Source organism: Misgurnus anguillicaudatus, chromosome 16, assembly GCF_027580225.2.
Source record: "Misgurnus anguillicaudatus chromosome 16, ASM2758022v2, whole genome shotgun sequence".
Lineage (NCBI taxonomy): Eukaryota > Metazoa > Chordata > Actinopteri > Cypriniformes > Cobitidae > Misgurnus > Misgurnus anguillicaudatus.
This window is the reverse complement of record NC_073352.2, coordinates 16459380-16481384: the sequence shown is the minus strand read 5'-3', so window position 1 is coordinate 16481384 and position 22005 is coordinate 16459380. Positions and strand designations below refer to the sequence as shown.

Sequence of the window (22005 nt, the reverse complement as noted above, 5' to 3'; positions counted from 1 at the left end):
TGCGTACGCAGTTCACACAAAGGCTGTGATCTACTGTATAAAAACAAACTTAAGAGGAGAATGGGCTTGCAGGGTGGGATCTGAGAATGATTCATGCACGCACATTTGCAAGTGATCTGTTATTTATAAAGGGAACATTGCTTTGTTTTATAAGTCTTAATATTTTTTGGCATATACCATTTGTGGCTTTTGGGCGCATGTAAACTTTTAGTAAGGATCCTACACCCAGTTTTATAAATGAGCCCCTGGTGGCTGAAGCTTGACCAGGCTGGGAGACCAGCTAAACCAGTTTAAACAGCAAAACACCATAGGCTGGTTTAAGATAATCATTGCAAGTCTTTCATTCCTTACAAAGCTTTATTCGCATGTTCTTTTTGTTAAATCAGATAGCAAGTTACATGTTGACCGTGCTGGCTTCCGACAATGGAAATCCCACAAAATCCAGCAGTGCTATAATCAACATAGTCGTGTCTGATGTGAATGATAATCCCCCTGTCTTTTCTCAGAATAACTACAGTATCATCATACAGGCAAGACCACCCTCTCTTTTTCATTCCTCACTTACTGCTTGATAATGCAATGAGATGCTATAATCTAATGTCTGTTTCTCTCATCTATAGGAGAATCTACCCACAGGGGCCACTGTACTATTACTCAATGTGACAGACGATGATTCCCCCCACAATGGGCCTCCTTTCTCATTTTGTATTGTGAAGGGTGACCAGATGAGCCCTTTCAGTATTGACCAGCAGGTTGTGATTAAGACAAGTGGACAACTAAGAAAGGGCCACCATGTATTACAAGTGCAGGTTAGAACTCAGTTTGGTTCAATAATGTGTGTAAACACAGGAACAGCAGTTGATAAAATAGCAAATGCCGTTTACAACTCCTTTGATGATACAAAAAAGTAGGTGTCTCTGCACATGGTATGTAAGATTTATTAGTTGAAAGCTCCCTCTTGTGTTAAACAACTGTCATGACAAGCAAATAAATACCCTACTTTTCTATATTACTGTATCTGGTTTTTCAGCTTATATATATAAAAACACCACTGTTTTTCAATATTTGACTATGTTCAACTTAGACAAATTAATACATACCTATCTTTATTCAATGCGTGCACTTAATCTTTGTACAGCGCGTCGTGAAGGACGTTAGGATCCAAACAGGGATGAATTTAGAAGCCACCAAACACTTCCATGTATTCCCTATTTAAAGACACGTGTTACATGAGTAGTTACACGAGTAAGTATGGGGGCACAAAATAAAACGTGGCGATTTTTTAAGCGGATGAAAAATGAGAACTATATTGTATGGCGGAAGAGCACTGAGTTTACAGCACTTCGACCTCCATCAATATTTCTGCGCCCGAGGTCGAAGTGCTGCAAACTAAGTGCTCTACCGCCATACAATATAGTTCTCATTTTTTATGGGCTTAAAAAATCACCACGTTTTATTTTGTGCCACCATACTTACTCATGTAACTACTCATGTAACAGTCTTTAAATGGGGAAAACATGGAAGTGTTTGGTGGCTTCTAAATTCATCTCTGTTTGGATCCTAAAGAATGAATGGGGCTAGGCTAAATGCTAACACATTCACGACGGGCTGTACAAAGATTAAGTGTACACATTGAATTAAGATATGTATTTCAACGTAATGCCGTGCTGATGTCGGAACAACGACCACCAGCTGCCCCCATCTAATCTACTTATCCATGTATATATACATATATATACAGTAACATAAAATTTTTAAAAATCGCACCATATAATATATCCTCTATAGAATCAGCTATGTCTGGCTCTCTCCCAAGGGTTTTTTCCCTTCTAGGACTTTTCTCCCACAGGGTTTTTCTCCTAGGGGGGTTTTCAACTCCTAGGGAGTCTGCTGACCAGTCCTTCCAGAAAAACGCAGTTTTTTTGTGATTGTTGCAGGCAAAAATCCTTAATCTTGCGTCATGTTTTCTTAAATGCAATGGAATATACGGATATTTATGCAATGAAATTGTGGGAACTTGAAAAAACTGTTTTCAGCTTTTGCAGCTTTTTAATTATGTTCACGTCACTTCATAACGTTCATGACAACAGGGGACATGGCTGCGCTTGTGTGAGGTAAATGCAACATTTTTCAACTTTCTGCTAAGATATATGTGATTCCTGCTAGGAAAATGCATATTTGCGCACAGAAATCTGCAATTTATGCTGCAAAAGTGCGGCGTATTTGAAAAAATGCGTCCCCTGCATAAATATGCGGACTTTGACTGATTATACATTAAATCATGCGATCGCATAATCACATTTTTCTGGAGGGACTGGCTGACATTGGCTTAACTTAGCACCTTTAATAGGTTAAATTTTTACTAAGCTCGGTAGTATGGTTAATCTTAACCACTGTATTCTGCTGTTTATATTTTAAGATTTTTCTGTGTTTTTTCCTGCATTTATTTATGTAAAGCTGCTTTGAAACAATTAAACAATTGTGATTTAGAATATAGCGCTTTATAAATAAAATATTATTGAATTGTATTAATTCTTTGAAGTTGAGGTAAGAACATAGTAAAATATTGAAAAACGGTGGTTTTGCTTTAAATCCAGGCTATAGTGTCATTATCTTTGACATGACCTTACTCAGTCATCCTTAAAGATATCATATTTTCCCAGAATAGTTTTTAATTCATGTATGTTGATTTTATGTAGAAAAATGTAAATGAAAAATAAAAAATAGAAACATATTACAATATTGCATGTTTTAAATTTCAGGTGTCTGACAATGGAAGTCCCCCACTGAAATCAGTGGCAGCTGTCAACATGCTTGTAGTTCAGGCGAGTGTGTATCCACCATCTGTGACTCCTCTGGATGTTTTCATCATGGTCCAGGAAGACGAGTACTCAGGGGGCATTCTGGGAAGGGTCCACGCCACAGATAAAGATAAATATGACACTCTCACGTTCAGTCTGGAGCCACAGTCAATCAGCTTGTTCACTGTGGGAGCCACAGACGGTAGATTGTTGGCCCGCGGAGGCCTTGATGTGGGTCATTACCAACTCAATGTTTCAGTCAGCGATGGCCGTTTCTCGTCTTTGGCCAGAGTCACAGTGCGTGTACAGCAGGTCACCCCGCAGGTGCTGGACAGCTCTGTGTCTGTGAGCTTTGCTGGCGTCACTGCTAAGATTTTCATCCAAGACCACTGGAAGAGCTTTCAAAGGGCGGTCCACAGCCTCGCAGGAGTCCACAGGGGCGATGTTCAGTTAATCAGTCTTCAGCCTGCGGAAATCAGCGGCGGCTTGGATGTTCTTTTGTTTTTCGAGAAATTGAGAAGATCGGGTACCAGCTCACTTGAAGCCCTCGTTCAGAAGCTCAACTCTTCCAGAGAAGCTATTAGAAAGTTGACAGGACTGTGTGTGCTGAGGGTCCTGAGATTGAATTTTCCGGATGGCAAATGTAGGCGCGTGGTTCGGCTTGATCAGACCAGCATGTCTACATACAGCACTGCCATAGTGAGCTATGTCATACCCAGACACAACATCACCGCTGAATGTCTGTGCACAGGTATACTATGCTACCTTTTATACCATTTGTTAGGTATGACTCTTCAGCTTACTTAGATTTTATGCAATGTTTATTTCAGATAAAAAGAGCTTGAAGCACAAAACAAGCTGTTTAAATAAACCATGTCCTGAGGGCAATGAGTGTGTATCTGGTGGTGGAGAAGATGAGCACAGGTGCATATGCACAGGTGATGCCAAAGGCAAATGCTCAGGTAACCGTAAACATCACTTTTAATGCTTCAATGTCCTTGTGTTAATAGTGTCATTTAAAGGACTTATCATCACAGGTTCACAGGCACATTTATTTCTTTTTGTAAAATTTATAATGGAAGCCATCATTTTTGCCAAAATAATTACTGTAAAACCGTAAGGAATAAGGTACCAGAGCTGTATCATCAGTCGTGCATACAAACCTAGCCTCGAGTACCTTGTTGCTTTATTAACTCTTTCGCCGCCATTGACGAGATATCTCGTCAATTAAGAGAAAATGCTTCCCCGCCAATGACGAGATTTTCCGTCTTTCCGCAATACCCCTATTATCCACCTGGTGGCGCACTTCCGCAACTTATACAACCTGGAAGTAGCGCCTCACGTGAAAGAGAAAGAACTCTGTGTATGTTTTAAAGATCGCTCTGCATCTGATCTCTATCAAAAGTCCTTCGCAAACATGGAATTATCTCAGTTTTTTGCTCAAAATTGGGTGTTTTTGAAGAAACCTACCCATGTTTGAGAGGTGATTACAAGAGAACTAATGAAGGTAGGATGAAACAGGTTTTTTTGTTTGAAAGCAGCGGGTCTGTTCTTTCATCTGATATATTGTTTGTTTATATATTTAAAGAAGAACATTTTCTGGAAGGCATTAAACTTTTGTGAAATTCATTAAAAATGCTGGTGCTGGCTGGCAACTTTTTTTAAAAACGCTAGCGGGGAAAGAGTTAAAACCTCACAATATAAATTTTAAAGCAAATAATATGTATCAACGCAACTTTCACGAAGTAAAATTACTTACACTGGAAAAAAGTAGTCCCTGACAGACTGTGAACAGATGCTGCGTCCGAAAATTGTCTACAATGAAAAAAAACTTTTTGCACTTACATTTTTAAGTTGAATCGACTAGGATTTACCAGCTTGATCTCACGAGAATTTGTACATATTATACGAGTTGGTTCATTTGAATGAATTCATACGAAGTTAATCGTGCAAAAACGAAACCCAACGCCTCACCCTGCACCTAACCCCAACGTCACAGGGGTCAAGGCAAATTGTACAAAAACTTACGAATGTGGTCGTATGAGTTAATACGAATTAGCCAACTTGTAAAATATGTACGAATTCTCGTGCAGCCACAGGACATTTTAACTATCTTGACAAGTGATGAGTTGCTGTTTAAGTTGTCAACTCATCACTAGTCAATACAGGTAAAATGACTTGTAAATCCAAGTTGATAAAATTTATATATATATATATATATATATATATATATATATATATATATATATATATATATATATATATAATAAAGCTTAACTTGCAATAATATTTTTAAAATGTACACCCGGTTACTTAAAAATTTTGAGTTAATTCAACTTTAAATATTAGTTGATATTTTTACACAACTTGTTTTAGTTAACTAATATTTTAAGTCGAAATAAACTCAATATTTGAAGGCACTGAGGTAACTTTCTTTTTTAAGTTGAACCAACAAATCTTTTTTTTCAGTGTAGTAAGTGAAAATCAGTAGACGAGGTGAGTAGTATGTTCGAATTCATAGTATTGGAAAAACAGTAGGCGAAAAGTACCTGTCACCTCCAGCAAGATTTTGAAGTGTGCATTCGATGGACACTTTACTATCCCGAGACTATCCCCCGGGAGAGGACTCGCCCAAAAAAAAAGAATAAGGAGAGGTGTGGTTATTTATAAAAATGTCGGAAAACAATTACGTGGCTCTATTTAAATTTAAATATATAAAATTTAAGAATAACAGTTGTTTCTTGAAGTTAAATTGCACATTCCGGTTAAAGCCTAACTTCTTGTTATAGTGATATGCGACACGATGTATCAACATGGCATCCGAATTTCATTCACACTACCTATACTCATTCTACTAGACATAACCGTTTTATAAACAACCCAATCTCACAGAAATTCGTGTTATAATCACAAAATATTTGATTAAAGCTCCCGTTCTGTCTTTGATTTTGAAGCTTTGATTGTGTTTATAGTGGGCAATATAACATGTGTTCATGTTTCACGTGTAAAAAAAAAAGGTATTTTTCACACAATTTACTTCTCTATTCCGCCGTTTTCACTACCCTCAAAACGGGCTGATGTCTTCCTTGTTAGGTGAAGTCCCTCCTTCAGAAATACGTATCGAGTCCTGATTGTGTAGTTTGTTTAGTGTGCTGTGATTCGATAGCAGCTTAGCTTAGCAGAGCCGTTTGAGCCAAAGCTGGTGACTGACGTATTCCTGTGGGTGGAGTTTAGTTAACTAACTGTTTTACTGACGTCATTAAAGCAGGAAATACAGGGCTGTAGTCCAAACCGGCCGTTCGTTGTAGGCTTTTAAAGAGGAATTCTATTGAAGAAAATATATCGCCTGGCAGTGAACTTTGAGCTTTATCATTTTACAGGTATTATTTATGCTATTACAGCAACATTACACACTAACTAGGGTTTAAACAATGGTATCAGGAAGAACGTGACCTTTAATGTATTCGTGTTATTGACACGATTTCACACTGTTTTTCGTGCCACTGGAGCAAGAATGTCTTTTTCGTGTCACCCAGCACAAATTTCTATTAATTGTTTTTAGTGTCTGTGGCACGACTTTCTTTATCATGTCATTTTATATTTTGTTTTCTCATTGTTTTTTCCTGTTTTTTTTTTACAATTGTCGCTTGGGGTTAGAATCACTTTCTGTGACATCCAAACCCAAACTCTAACCCCAACTCCAGGCAAGAATAGTTTTAAAAGCACAAGAAAAACACCTAGAAACCGATGCATAAAATTACATCCTAACGCAAACCGTGAATCTAACCCCAACCCCAAGAGACAACGATTTAAAAATAGTAATAAACAATGAGAAAAAAAAACACGATAAAGATAGTCGTGCCACATACACAAAAACTATTTATAGAAACTCGTGACGCGAAAAAGACATTCGTGCTCCAGTGGCACGAAAAACTGCGGAAAATTGTGTCAATAACACAAATAAATTAATCAAATATTTCGTGTCAATAACACAACTTACACTGAAAAAAATTATTTATTGAATTTAATCCATTTTTTTAAGGTAAGTGGTTGCAATCAATTTATTTAAGCTACATTTAAACAAAAGTTTTATATTTTATTTTACGTTACTGTTTTTTGTTGAAATGTAGCTTAAATAAATTGATTGCAACCGCTTAGCTTAAAAAAATTGATTAAATTCAATGAATCATTTTTTTCAGTGGGGTAATTTATAAAAGTGTTTAAAATAGACAATAAGTAATTTTAACTTGAATGTTGCACTTTAGCACTTTTTCTATGTTTTAAGGAGGATCTTCAATGACATTTACTGAAAAGAGCTACATTAATTACCACATGAGAGAAAGCAGTAGAGAACTGAAGCTCACGCTAACATTAAAAACTCTATCAAGAGAAGGAACAGTGATGTTTACCAGAGGAAGAAGCCACAGCATTTTACAGGTATGATAAGAATCAAAATAAAGACTATTGGATGCTGTCTTTTTGTCACCTAAATGTATTCTGCGTCGTCTTCAGATAGTGGGAGGTAGACTGCAGTTCCAATTTGACTGCGGCTTGGGTCTCGCTACAGTTTCTGTGCACAGTATCCCGGTGAATGACGGACAGTGGCATGTAGCAGAACTTGAGGTAAAGCGTAACTATGCCAGACTGGTCCTGGATAAGCTCCATTCTGCATCAGGTATCGCTCCCGGCCCCCTGCACTGCCTCAGCCTGGGTAACCAGGTGGTTCTGGGAGGATACGCTCATCTTCTCAGTGCCAGACTTGGGCTTGGTTTGCCTGCATCAAATGGTTTACATGGATGCATGGACTCTGTGGTGTTCAATGGACAGAGACTGGATTTGGACTCCAGTGGTCCATCGGGGGTTTCCATTGGGAACATGGTAGGGGTGTCTCATGGTTGTGTCTTCTCATCTTCAGACTGCTCCAGTAACCCTTGCCTCAATGGAGGAAGCTGCATAAAGAGGCAGAGTGGAGGTAGATTGCACTTCACATAGATTTATAAATACAATGTGTTTACATTGATGCTTTAGACATTAAAAAATATCATTACAATACCTAAAGTTCAGACATTGTGACTACTGTGTATTTAATATACATTCACATTTGCTGTTATATTACTATATGGTGTTGCTGAAATCATTGATATTCCCTTGCAGGATATTTCTGTAAATGTAGCATATTATTTTCTGGGACTCATTGTGAGGTTAATATTAGCCCTTGTGACTCCAACCCCTGCCTGTATGGAGGAGCCTGCATTCAAAATAACCTGGACTACTACTGTAAATGCAGGGGCCAGTACTCAGGTCAAAGGTACTGCATTTATAAAAAAAAACCATATCAAATATATTTGTAAATAGAAAAAATGTATACTTAGTGTTCTCTGTGTGACTGCAGGTGCCATATTGCACCTTACTGCAAAGAAAACCCTTGCCAGAATGGTGGTCTGTGTATAGACAGTCTTGATGGACCAATCTGTGAGTGTAAGCTGGGTTTCAAAGGAGAAAGGTCTGATGTTTATATATTCTGTATTCTTAGACATATAGTATCATTTCTTCTTGCATGTTTGAAAGCAGATTTGTTTTTAGGTGTGTGATCGATGTCGACGAATGTGTGGACAGGCCTTGCTTCAACAATGGCCGATGTATCAACATGCATGGATCTTTTAACTGCTCCTGCTCGGCGGGCTTCGCTGGAAGATTTTGTGAGACAGACATGGAGGTGAAGAACTTCATCACGTCTACGTCCTGGAACTCTCGGCTCGGAGAATTAGTCGGAGCGCTGGCGTTCCTTACTGCGGTATTTGCTTTAACACTGCTTCTCTTAGTAGTGTGGAAAGGAGCTTGCAACCCTGCCAGAAGACATCAATTTCCTAACAAGTACAAAGCTGTTGACTCTTACGTTCAGAGGTCCGATGTTTACAACGAAGCTCGAAAAAGATCCTGTGTGGACATCCCACCACAGGTCCCAGTGCGACCCGTCTCCTACACACCCAGTGTTCCTGCAGAGTGCAGAAACGAGCAAGATTCAACTTTCGACTTTAGCAGTTATATGCCAGATTCACTCATTGATCTGAAAAAAACTCTAGCTGTGTGCAGTGTAGCTCCTAACATACCACGTATCAAAGCTTTCCATCATCACTCACAAAATTACTCCATACATCAGGCAGAAGAGGATGATGGTAAGTAAAACCAGCACCATTAGTTAGAGGACATTAAACAATTGTTTATTGTTTAGCAGAGGCGGACACTATTTAAGTTTTACTTTCTACATAAAAGTACATTTTTAAGTATTCGTATTTTGTCAGTGTTTTTCTTTGGAAAAGATACATTCCAAAGCATATTATCATCATTTTTACTCCACTACATTTCATAATTTCAAGTTTTTGTTTATATTTAATATTTAAGTACATTGAACATGTAGTATTTTTACTTAAGTAAAAAGTACTTGTACTTTTACTCAAGAAAAGTAAAAGTAAACATTTTTTATGTAATTAGGTATTAAATCACTTTTAATATGCAAAATAAAAGGAATACACAGAGTCTATGCTTTAGAATGTAGTGAAAATTATTTAGTAAAGTAACATTTTTCCCAGACAAACACTCTGATAAAGCACAGATGCTTGGAAAATGTACTTAAAATACTCAAGTAGTGTTCGCCTCAGTTGTTTAGTCAGTAAACTTGATTGTTATTGCTTTTACACAGATGCTATTTACTTTATATGTTTTAATTCTCATAAAATTTTATAAAATCGTACCTATAATATATCCTTTATAGAATCAGCTATGTCTGGCTCTCTCCCAAGGGTTTTTTTCCCTCCTAGGACTTTTCCCTCAGGGTTTTTCTCCTAGGGTTTTTTTTCAACCCCTGGGGAGTCAGCTGATATTGGCTTAACTTAGCACCCTCTTATATACGTTACATTATTACTACGCTCGCTAGTACGGTTAAATCTTAGTCGCTGTATTCTGCTGCTTATGTTTATGATTTTTCTGTGTTTTCTCCTGCATCTATTAATTTAAAGCTGCTTTGAAACAATTAAACAATTGTGAAAAGTGCTATATAAAAATGTAATTGAATGTTAATTCTTTTAACATTTTCTTGATTGGCAGTGGAGGATGACTTTATTTCCTGTTTACATGATAGTAGAGAGATGCGGTCTGTGTCTTCCCTTGAATCAGACATCACAAATGACAACGGTAAGTAATTAAATAATTAAATAAAATAAGTAATTAATTAAATTAATATTGAAATAAGTGTTAGAGATAATTAAATGACTGATTTCTTTATCTTTACAAGCTTCCAGATTGATGCACCCTGTCAGAAAATAGATTAACATGGTGAGAAGGTGAACAGTAAGTTATGTTTCATGTCATGTTGGTGGTTTCAGAAGACTTGCTTACACATTTATTATTTCTGTCTTGCAATGTAATCCACAGTTGATGTTTTATTTACATTTACATTTATGCATTGGGCAGATGCTTTTATTCAAAGTGAGTTACAGTGCATTACAAGGTATACATTTCTTGTATCAGTATGTGTTCGATAACACTTACAATAATGTTGTATAAGTAAACATTAGTAAATGCTTTAACTAATATGAACAATAAACAATATAGTTTTTCAACATGTATTAATTCTTGTTAATTTTAGTTAATGTGAATACAGTTTTTCATGTGAGTTCATGGTGCATTAGCTAATGTTATATTAGTTACAACGCAAGATTAAAAAAATGCTAAGATTACTAAAAAATATTAAAACTAAGATTAATAAATGCTGTAGAAGTATTGTTCATTATGAGTTCATGTTAGCTAACGTATTAACTACTTGTTAACAAATTGTAAAGTGTTACTGTGTGTTCCCTGGGTTTGAACCCATGACCTTCTGCGCTGCTAACACAATGCTCTACCATTGAGCTATACAGGAGCATTTTATTACACTTTATAATATATATTTATATATGCATTCAGGTAATATCATTACAGGTATGTCATCTTTGACTGTGGTGGCATTTAGCGGCTTTTGCATCTGAGCTCCTCATTTGTAAATAGGGTTACACTTTATTTTAATAGTCCACTTTAGACATTCTACTAACTATAAATAACTTTGCAACTACATGTCATCTAACTTTTAATAATTTGCAACTATACGTCAACTTACTGTCATTAGAGTATTAGTAGACTGTAAGGGTTAGGGAAGAGGTTTGGGTTAGTGGAATAAGTTGACATGCACCTGCAAAGATACTTATAGACAGTTTAATGTCTGTTGAGATATCATCCCAATAAAGTGTTAGTAGATATTAAGCAGACAGTTTACTAATTCTCTAAAGATTGGTAGTGGATAAGTAGTTGCAAAGTTACTTATAATTAGTAAAATGTCTAAAGTGGACTATCGAAATAAAATTTTACCGTAAATAGTCTCTAACAAGTTCAGCTCTGATGCTTTGCCATCAATCTCTGGGGAACTTCACTGTTTAATCTTTACTTTTAGAGTACTTATAGCAAGCTTTTTCAAAATAATGCACTTACATTCTTCTCACTATTAAATATAAATGAGCCTCAGAAAGCTTGTAGTCTGAAAATATGCATGAGCTGAAATCTGTTTTGTACCTGTGACAGAGACATTAATAGGTGACTATAACCAGTCATATGTAGTTTTGCCTTATTATAACTTAAGGCCTGGTTTCACAGACAAGGCTTAGCTAAAGCCAGGATTAGGCCTTAGTTAAATTAAGATATTTAAAGACTTTTATAACCTTGCCTTTGAAAAAGACGTTCCAGGTGTGTCTTGAGACAAAACAATGGCCACTGCATATTTTAAGATCGGTCAGTCCTGATGAGACAACTTATGTGTTTTAGCCTTGTCTGTGAAACCAGCGGTAAGAATTAAATATGTTTGTTAAACAGGCTATCACTGGGATACCTCAGATTGGATGCAGAAAGTGTACACTTCTGGAAGGCAAGGCTTTGTCCAGTTTGAATTTGTGCAGATGTCCTCCTCCATCCACACCACTCCAGGCATTCTTGACAAAGACTATTTTACCGGAGGTGATGACATTAAGAAATTCCTACCCCCTTTTAAAGATCTCCCTCTTGATACTGAAATGCCTCCAGTCATAGCCATGACTACTCACAGCCCAGTGCAAGAATACCACAAGCTCACCCTTAGGACTTGCCTACCAGTGGTTAGGAATTTTATGACTTGAAAGATTTGATGTCTGGTAACATCAAAAGTGTAACTTTAAGATGGTTTATGTGGTCAAATAGTGTCTCATACAGAACTGAATATTGTATCGTAGGACATTTCCCTCTAACATGCCATTCTGTATTGACTTTAAAGGTGCGTCCATAATTTTTTTGTCATGTTAAATATCTTGGACTGTAGTGACACCTACTCTTGTGAATGCAGCATCATTTCATTACAGATGACATTGTAGAGATGTGCTATGTTTTTTTCAGTAACATAATTCTATGTATTATTAAACAGCCTTTTAACACAACTGCTTTAACTAATGTGTCTTACATGATTCCAAACATTTAAAACAATACTATTTTTGTGTGATTTTTTTTCAAAGGGAAAATACTGAATCCCCCTTTTAAATAATTGTTAAATCTGCATATGCTTACATGAACAGTTTCAAAGAAATGTGATTGACATATTAAGTGATTCAAGTGATTATTGGTAATAATCAGATATAAAAACCTTTTTACATGTCTTTTTTGGCAATATCATTTATGCATCCTTTTAATGGTGTTTTGATATTAGGCAACAGACGAGGTCATGATTCACAGACCCAAAAAGCTCTTATCTAAGGACAACTTTCATATCAAAAGGCTTACACTGTTTGCCTGCTGTTTAATGTTTAGTCTCAATAGGGGTATTTAAACTTTTAATGAAGCTGTGAAATTTTCTAAGGTTGATGATGTGAAGATAATAACAAATGTCCCCTAAGGGCCATTAAAGGGACAATTCACCCAAAAATAAAAATTCTGTCAGAATTTTCTCACTCTCATGTTGTTACAAACCTGTATAAATTTATTTGTTCTAATGAACACAAAGGAAGATATTTTGAGAAATGTTTGTAACCAAACCGTTCATGGACCCCATTTACTTCCATAGTTGGAAAAAATAATACTATGGAAATAAATGTGGTCAACGAATGGTTTGATTACAAACATTTCTCCAAATATCTTCCTTTGTTTTCATCAGAACAAAGACATTATACTGTAAATGATGACAGAATTTTCATTTTGGGTGAACTATCCCTTTAAGCCATTAATCCCCTGAGTTATTTGCTTGGCCATAGATTCAGCATTTCCTACTATTGCATAGAAAGAAACAAGAACATTTTATTTTAAGTTTTAGAAGTTGACTTGTAATATTTTAAAATGATTGCAGTGCTATGATAAAACTAGATTATTTGACTTCAGTAAACCCCTGAAACAAATTCCACATTTACTTTGTAGGTAGGTACTGAAGTAAGTCGTAAATTAATTGTGCTATATAAATAAAATTGTTGTTGTTGTTGTTGTTGAAGAAAATATCAAATATACATGCATAACCTTGGGTCTTATTAACACCCTGTCTTTTATTTGACATTCTTATAAACAAACGTGTCAAATGAATGAATAATGGGGAGAGAGAGACAACTCTTTTCTTGTTAATCACACTAGAGGGCAGCATACTCCAATAAAAGCAATAATCCAGGTGCTCTGCCATAACTTAAAGCACACTTATGAAAGCTACAGTACTGTAACTGTAAGAAGCCAGCTTAAACACACTGTTGTTATTAAAAGCTATTTTTGTCGATTCATAGCTTTAGACCTTCAGGACGATTTATAGCAGTTTCATTTGAGAAGCAAATAAAAATTGGATTTCAGAACTGAAAAAAAATCTCTAGGTTGATTTTGTTAGACCTGCCCACAGTAGTGCTTGAACGAAGACCGGTCTGCATTCGTGCATATCTTACATTTCAAAGGATGTAAAAGTGATGGTATATAAAAATGCAGTGATGAATTGTGACAGAGGCCTGAGGGGGTGGACAGGGTGTGACAGGTTGACCTTGCCTAATGCTGTCATGTAATGCCGTCATCATTCTGCCCTTTGATGAACAGCAGAAATTCAGGGCATTTCTAAGAGGTTTCAGGAGGAATGGTTTACTAAAATATTGTACAAGCTGAATCAGCCCATTTTCAACTTATTAATATTGATGAATGTGCTGCTAGCAAATAGTATTGTGGAAAAAACAATGGATTTCCTGAACGCTCCTGTCTTCCATTGGTTGGACAAACAGTTCTGTTCCAGCTATTGCCATTGGTTTTGCAAATGCTTTAGTTGAGGATGGCCAACTTATCATTTTGGAATAGGAGAAAGTATTTTAACCCTGATAAAATACACTTCCACTTAAAATGTCTGAACCATCGTGCAACAATGTTCTCATCAACACCTACCATATGTGAACTTCTCACATAACACAATGGGCACAGAGGAATAGACATGCATGCTTTAAATAGGGTTGCGATAGAATTTCAAATGTCAGTGACGGATCGTTGGACAAGAGGTGCCTGCAGGAGAGTTTCATGTTGTGTTTCTGTTGTCATCTATATGGTCAGCACTTAGATTCTGCACAGATGTGGTTTATATTTGAGCCATCATGTTCAACTTTTCTCAGAAGTAAATCAAGCATGATATTTAACCATATTTTTATGCAAGTAAAATATTGCATTAGTCAGGTTAACAGATTAGTCAACACTTTTTCGAAAAATGTACAAATGTTGTCACTTGGACAGTACAGTCCTAGCATGTATCATTCAGGTACCTTTAAGGTACCAACCTGCACCTTTTAGGTACTAAGCTGTACTTTTTGAAAAGGTACTGCCCAACTTTTGTACCTTCTTGTACATTTTTTCTGAGAGTGCAGGTGGTAGTAACCCGTTTAATGTGTGTAATGTTCGTAAGTGGTCTCATCACACCTGGCCAGCCTCTACATAAGGTTAGAAAAGTTATAAAATGTAGGGTGTCCCTGTTTCAACTCTTTGTTGCACATACAGCATTCAGCATTCTATTAAGTGCTTTCAAAGAGTGCTTTTTATTTTTTTGGTTGTTATGAGTGTTGAATAACCTCTTCATTGCAGTCATTGTTGCCAGGAGCCTTTTCCAGGGGTATATTCCAGAAAGCGCGGTTAACTTACCATCAGTGAAACCCTGAACTTTTGGTTGATTAACCCAAAACCTGCTTACCCTGATCATGTCAGTTCCAAAACTCCTGATAAGAGTTAGTTTAATCAACCTCTAACTGGAGTGAACACGGAAATACATAAAGACATTTAATTTTTAAACCAGTTTTCTCTACCCAGTTTCGCGTAGGTGTGTATAAATAGCACGATGTGTAAAAATCCTGCAATACATACGCCAAATTCCACTTTGGCGTGCATATGATACGCAAGTCCTTCCCATTCACTTAAACGGTGCATCTTTTTTGTCCTTTTATTTATTGGTTTCTCAATTTTTTTCTGTTTTTTAAATCATTTTCGCTTGGGTTTAAGGTTAGATTTTAGATTTGCTTAATGAGGTTATTTAATATACAGGTCCATCCATGTTTTTGTCCATATTTAAGCCATGGTCGCTTGGAGTTGGGGTTAGAGTTGAGGTTTGGGTTAGGATGTCATTTTTATATAACAAAAAGTTGTTCTAACCCTAAACCCAAGCAAAAATGGTAAAAAACATAGCAAAAAAATTGAGAAACCAATAAATAAAATGACAAAAAAAGATGCACCATTTAAGTGAATGGGAAGGACTTGCGTATAATATGCACGCCAAAGTGGAATTTGTCGTATGTATTGCACGATTTTTACACTTCGTGCTTTTATACGCAACTCCGTGAGACTGGGCTGGTTTTCTTCAAACACAAGCTTTTTTCAGTCTATTGTGCTCTTTCTATACTGTCTTTTGCTTGATGTTCTTTACCATCCAAAAATAATACAGGTGTGCCCTGCGTTACTCCTCCAAAGGCAATTTTAGCTTTAAAATGAGAGAAAAAATGTCTCAGTGGCACACTTAGCCTTATTCCAAGTTGTCTCTTCGAAAAAAAGTCCATTCAACACTAAGATACAACTAAAAACACAATGGGGCAGTTTCCCGGACAGGGATTAGACTAGTCCTAGACTTAAACACTTTTAAGAGCTCTCCAAACTGAAAACAACTTGCACTTACATATCCAAAAATACATCAGTGCCCTTTTTTTTACCTCAAAATGCACACAGGTAATGTTTTAAGTAAGGCATGTTTGTTAAAACTAGTTATATTTCCTAATTAAACTAAGGCCTAGTCCTGGATTAAGCTAATCCCTGTCCGGGAAACCGCCCCAATGACATTTTAAAAAAGGGGATGTACTGTCGGCATGCTTTATTAAGTTATTTTCTTCAAACTTTGTGTTCACTTTTTTCACTTTCTGTGACTTGTCAGAGTGACTCAATATGTTTTATACTGTATGCTTCTGAAGGTTCAAATTTGTCTTGAATGTCTTTTTTAATTGTTTCAGCCTATGTCATGATACTTTGCATATTGTTGCCTATACAGTCATATTGAAAAAAATAAATAAATAATAATAATCGTCGTCCGTTCTAAATGTCGGTAATCCTATTCTCTGTTCACACATTGTGCTTGCCAGTAAATTACTGGTAATCCTACAACCTCTCTTACTGGTAAATTGGCAGCACTGATTTTACAGAAAGGTTCTTTTCCCACATGATCCGTTAACTGCTATTTATCAGTAATTATTACCTCCTCTTCATTTCCCCCAAGACCTCTTCTTTCTTCTATAGTCATTTAGTAATGTAATTGTCCATCCTACTGCCTCTGTTCTCTAAATTCTCATTCTATCTTTGATACTGACATAACAGTGTTCTTTATTATTGTAATCTTTTAATGCAGATGTAGATCAGTCATTGTAATATCATTGCCTGCCTTTTTTATATCTGTGTCTCCTGAGACATGATGGGTAGTGTGTAGTTCTCGAGACCTCTCAAGACTACTTTTTAAAGGTCTTGGTCTCGTCTTGGAATCGACCGCATTTTTACTCTGTCTTGTCTCGGTCTCAGACAAAGAGGACTCGGAATTTTATTCAAGACTGGCACATCACAAATTTATTTTTTATCATTAATTTTATGCAGTTTATTCAGGTTTGGCATTGTTTAAGCATTGTTTAAGTTTCTCCCAATGACAATTTTTCTAATTTTATTACTAAAAACACTTGCATTGTGTTAAGTGGATGGCACGCCATGGAAAGGCAGTTAAAATAAATGGTTAAGTTGATTTCAGCTCTTTATTGTTTGTTTAGTTTTATTTGCTTATAGACAAAGATAAATTTCCACATATCTGCAATGTCTTTGATTATTTTATCAAGTTCTCTGATTGCGCACGCGCACGCACACACACACACACACACACACACACACACACACACACACACACACACACACACACACACACACACACACACACACACACACACACACACACACATACACACACACACACACACACACGCACACACAGATAAGAAGTGCCTATATGCATATTCCACATTTTATCATAAGTGTTTTAATGCAATGACTTGCACTGGTCTTGGTCTTGACTTGGTCTTGGCCTGTCTTGGTCTTGACTTGGTCTCGACCCTTACTGTCTTGGTCTTGGTCTTGACTTGGTCTCGGCCTGTCTTGGTCTTGACTTGGTCTCGACCCTTTAAAGTCTTGGTCTTGTCTCGGTCTAGGCCTGTCTTGGTCTTGGTCATGACTTGGTCTCGGATAAGTGGTCTTGACTACAACACTAATGATGGGTTCAGCACAGAACATAAATTTACACTTGTTATATTGGTCAGATGCTTGGAGAAGACAGAGAACTGCAGAGCAGCGACCTGGAGCAGTGTGAGTCTGAGACTCACTGATATTTGTGTCCCAACGAATCATGAGTATAATTAAAGTTGAATATGCTGTCTGTTCCTTTAAAAATTTTCTGTTGCTCTCAAAAATTGGTTTAATGCCTGAGGTAGAGAGATTATGTACACAATATATGTCAATATTATCTTACGTTTGCATCACATTACGGGAAATTTCTGTTACAAGGCTACCTCTATTGGAAGGTTTCCCTTTTACAAAAAAGTTTGTCAACATGATCATATATGGGGTCAGTTTTTTGAAATTGAGATTTATACATACTGCAAGCTGAATATATAAACTTTCTATTGATGTATGGTTTATTACAATATTTGGTCCGTATACAACTATTTGAAAATATTAAATCTGAGGGTGCAAAAAAAATCCTCTTTAAAAACACATATTATTAATGATAAATACATTTGTGATATATTTAGTGTAGGACATTTACTAAATATCTTTATGGAACATGATCCTTACTAAATATCCCAAAAAAATTCAATAATTGTGACAATGTATTGTTGACTATTGCTACAAATATACCTGTACTATATGACTGTTTTGTGGTTCGGGGTCACATATGGTCAAAAATCCATCTTTGAATGTGAATGAAAAACTGCTCAGATTATATATTAAGGTTAATGCATTTGGGACTCTCTTATTGAAAGCAACTTACCGTACAGTGCATTAAAGTTATTTATTTTTTATTAATATAAAGACATCAGATGAAAAACCCTCTAAGTACTTGGATCTTTGTGCATAAGACTTTTTAATCAGGCTCTTATGTTTAAGTTCAGTAATTTCACTTTAATGGCAATGACAAAGTTATTCAGTAAAGGAAATGTCACTTTAGTCATTTAATTGGTATTTAACAAATTTGTCTGCAAAAATCACTACAAAACCCTAAGTACATACAAAAACCACCACTTCTAAAGTCTCCAATCAATCTTCATTGTCTTTTCTGAATAAAGGTAAAAGGCTCAAAAAAATCAGCCAACATCCAAATATATTCAGCAAACCTTCTTTAACCAGGTAAAAAACTACTCATGTAAAATCCATTTTTTCTTCTGTGCACTTAGAGGACTTTGCTGAAAATGTGGCAGTTTTGCCAACAAACTGGTATTTCTGAACAGCCAATTAGAAGCAAAAGTGTTTGGTGAAGGTATAATAGGTACATTTTTGAACAACAATGTAAAAAATCTAGCTCCTATTTGTTTGTAGATCTGTTCCCAGTTGCCTGTTGGGTGCCGGTGTATTAACTTGCATACTGTTTGTTTTTTATTGTAAATGTTAATTGCAGTGTTTTAAAATATTGAGATGTTGAGGTATTCTCTTCTGTATTGTGTCCTCCAACCAATATCAGGGGTATAGTGTAATGAGATCCAGTGTTAATGTGTTCTGATAGGAATGTGTGGGTACATGTCAATAAATGTTAAGATCTGCATTCTTGATGAATGACCTAATGCAAAATAGTATTGGATTCTTCTTCATTAAATTGTCTCCTAGACTCCAGCTCATTAATCTGTTTCATTTCAGATAAGATGATTTTTTTTCTGTGATTTGTTCAAGTCCACTCAATTCCAAAAGCTTGCAAAAACCAAAGTGAAAAAGTAAGGTGTCTGCTATGTGTCTGCTATCTTTCATGCATTTAAGCTTTTAATAGTTATTTCTTGTGTCGTTTTTCCCAAAATAACTTGCACGATTTATAATATTCCATCATGTACACTCTCAAAAAATAAAGGTGCTTCATGTTGCCCTAGAAGAACCATTTTTGGCTCAATGGTTCCATAAAGAATAACATTCAAAAAACCTTTTTATTTTCACAAAAGGTTCTTTGTAGTGACAAAAGGTTGTTAAGGGATAATGTACAGGCAGCAGGTTGTTATCGCAGAAATAAGGCCCGACAATGTGATCAGGATGCGAAGCACGACTATTTACCTCAAAGGAACAAAAAACATTATCTGATTTGCTTATTTTTTACTTTTTTAACTTTCACTTTCGTTTTTAACATAAGACGTTCAAATTAGGGATCGACCGATATGGATTTTTCAGTGCCGATACCGATTTTTTTTTCCATCAGCCTTAGCCAATGACCAATACAGGCAGCCGATTTTTTTTACTGATATTTTGAGCCGATACTGCTTTTTCTCACTCAATTTACATAATAAAAATGACACAACGATGAGGCCAAATGTTACAAGTCTCAATTTAAAAAAGTAACATTTACAGAACTTAAAAAAAAAAACTATATTAAACAAATAGTAAAAACAGGTGAGGGTGCTATGGAATCATCTTTTGATGTTGTCATGGAAAGGTTGGTTGTTTTTAGTCACATGACCTGCAATCGCTTGTGCCTTCCAGCACTCCGTCTGTAAATAATGCCGGAAAAAAATTGGCAAACACGGCAGCCACATATCGGCCACGATACACTTAAAACTCGCAAATATCGGCCCGGTATATCGGCCGGACGATATATCGGTCTATCACTAGTTCAAATGTCAACTATTTTGTTTATTCATTTGTAAATATATTTATTTTTGTGTAATATTAAACTGTACCTTGGAATGTCATGACTGGCCAATCAGAGTCAAGCTAGGTTTAAAATAGAGGTTTACACACTGCACAGCTTTCATACACTAGTTGGCATCTGTTGCACTTTCAAAAGTGCTTCTGATCGAGCTGCTTGTTGAACTGAAAAGGCAAAACTGAAGCCACTGTTTATGTTTACATCTGAAAAGCTGAAGCTTGCGCTTATGGTAAGGGGTGGGACATTTCGGACAAATGCTCTAAAAGCTAATGATTGGTCACAATAGACTGGGTTTCATAAAGTCCAGATGAATAATATAAAATAGTTGTTTTTCTGGTACTAGGATAAGCCCTGTCAGGAAAACCACCCCATTAATTGAAATTAAAAGAAATTAGCCAATAACAGAGGGCTTTTAGAAGTCTTTAAACATAAAAAATAATTTAGTAATGATATATTTATATTTTCACAAAATTACAATTAATTGGAAATTAAAATACTCTTTAATTGTGTATTTGTTTTGTTTATCTTTTAAACATCCCATGTTTCAGATCTTGTGTACACTTTGTCTCCTTAAAGTAACTTTATTTTATTTTAATTATAAGTCACAAATGCTGTCACAGCTGTAATTCTTTCCACAAAAGTGGTGGTCAGTATATTGTATACTGCATGTATGTGTGCATATACTATAACAGGACCCCTCCAACTGTAAAATACTGTAATGTGTAGCTTTCACTTTTGATAAGTGAAGTGTATGAGAGAGATCAGACAGCAGCTTTTGAGTGTGGGTTTATTTAAAGAAGCTTGCACTGACAGGCATCCTAAAATATAAAGCAAATGTGAAGCGGTAGCCTACTGGGCCAAAGTCTAAAGAGTGTTTGGACCACATTACTCCATGACGAATACATTTGGCTGTGTCTGCATGGACAGATGCAGATGGTTCAGAGGTGAGTTTTAAGGGGAGGATTATTATTGCTGCTCTGCTGCTTTTTAAGCTTTGGCGTTTTTGTCAGGCAGTCAGAAAGCTCACTGTAATTTCTGTCTTCATATTGTGAAGTATTTGTTGATTTTTTCTTTTGTAAATTTGATTTGATATAAATAGGTTTTGAAAAGTGTATCCTATTTTGAAAATATATTGTCAATGGTTTTCTACATGACAAAGCCATTTAAACATTTCAAATTTCTTCATGACAAAAACCTTTTTGGTTGTTTTTTCACTCTTTGGCCAACCAAAACTTAACCAGATCGCAGCCAAATATCATGGGGGACCAAAGGTGCCTTTTGCTTTTGTTTGGGTATACGCCACAACTACTCTGAATGCTGTTTCACACAAGGGTATAAACAAAAGAAAGCCAGAATTAAGCCATAGATGCCCAATGTAAGCCAGATTTGTCCCAGAACGTTTGCTATATGGGTAGGTCCCATAAGTGTTAAATTATTCAACACATGAAATACTGCATTCAAGTTTAAATCTGCAGATTGGCTGTGCAGGTCAATTCAACTTACTATTTTACATTTGATTACACTTTAACTTCATTTGATGAGTTGTAAAAAAACAGTAAACCTAATAAAAAAAAGGTAAAAAACAGTCTGGATACACGCAACCAGCACGCAAACATTAGTGAACCCTTTCTAAAAGACTTGTTGATTTTCATGAATGATTAACGTAAATAAACCCTGAATGACAACGTTAAATAAACACGTACAGTAGCCTACATAAATCCTCACAATTCCATGTGAATGAATCTCCGACGA

General features: G+C 36.0%; 1 protein-coding gene across 1 annotated transcript in view; it reads left to right on the top strand.

The window, feature by feature from the left end:
* Nucleotides 1–12292, top strand: part of fat1b (FAT atypical cadherin 1b) — a 50182-nt gene extending 37890 nt beyond the window's left edge. The window contains 11 exon segments of the mRNA XM_073854618.1: nt 387–530; nt 621–809; nt 2763–3552; nt 3632–3763; nt 7087–7238; nt 7314–7773; nt 7956–8109; nt 8194–8304; nt 8385–8977; nt 9906–9992; nt 11700–12292. Coding sequence (XP_073710719.1) covers nt 387–530; nt 621–809; nt 2763–3552; nt 3632–3763; nt 7087–7238; nt 7314–7773; nt 7956–8109; nt 8194–8304; nt 8385–8977; nt 9906–9992; nt 11700–11998 — 3111 coding nt within the window. The 3' untranslated portion in view covers nt 11999–12292.
* The last annotated feature ends 9713 nt before the right edge of the window (nt 12293–22005 follow it).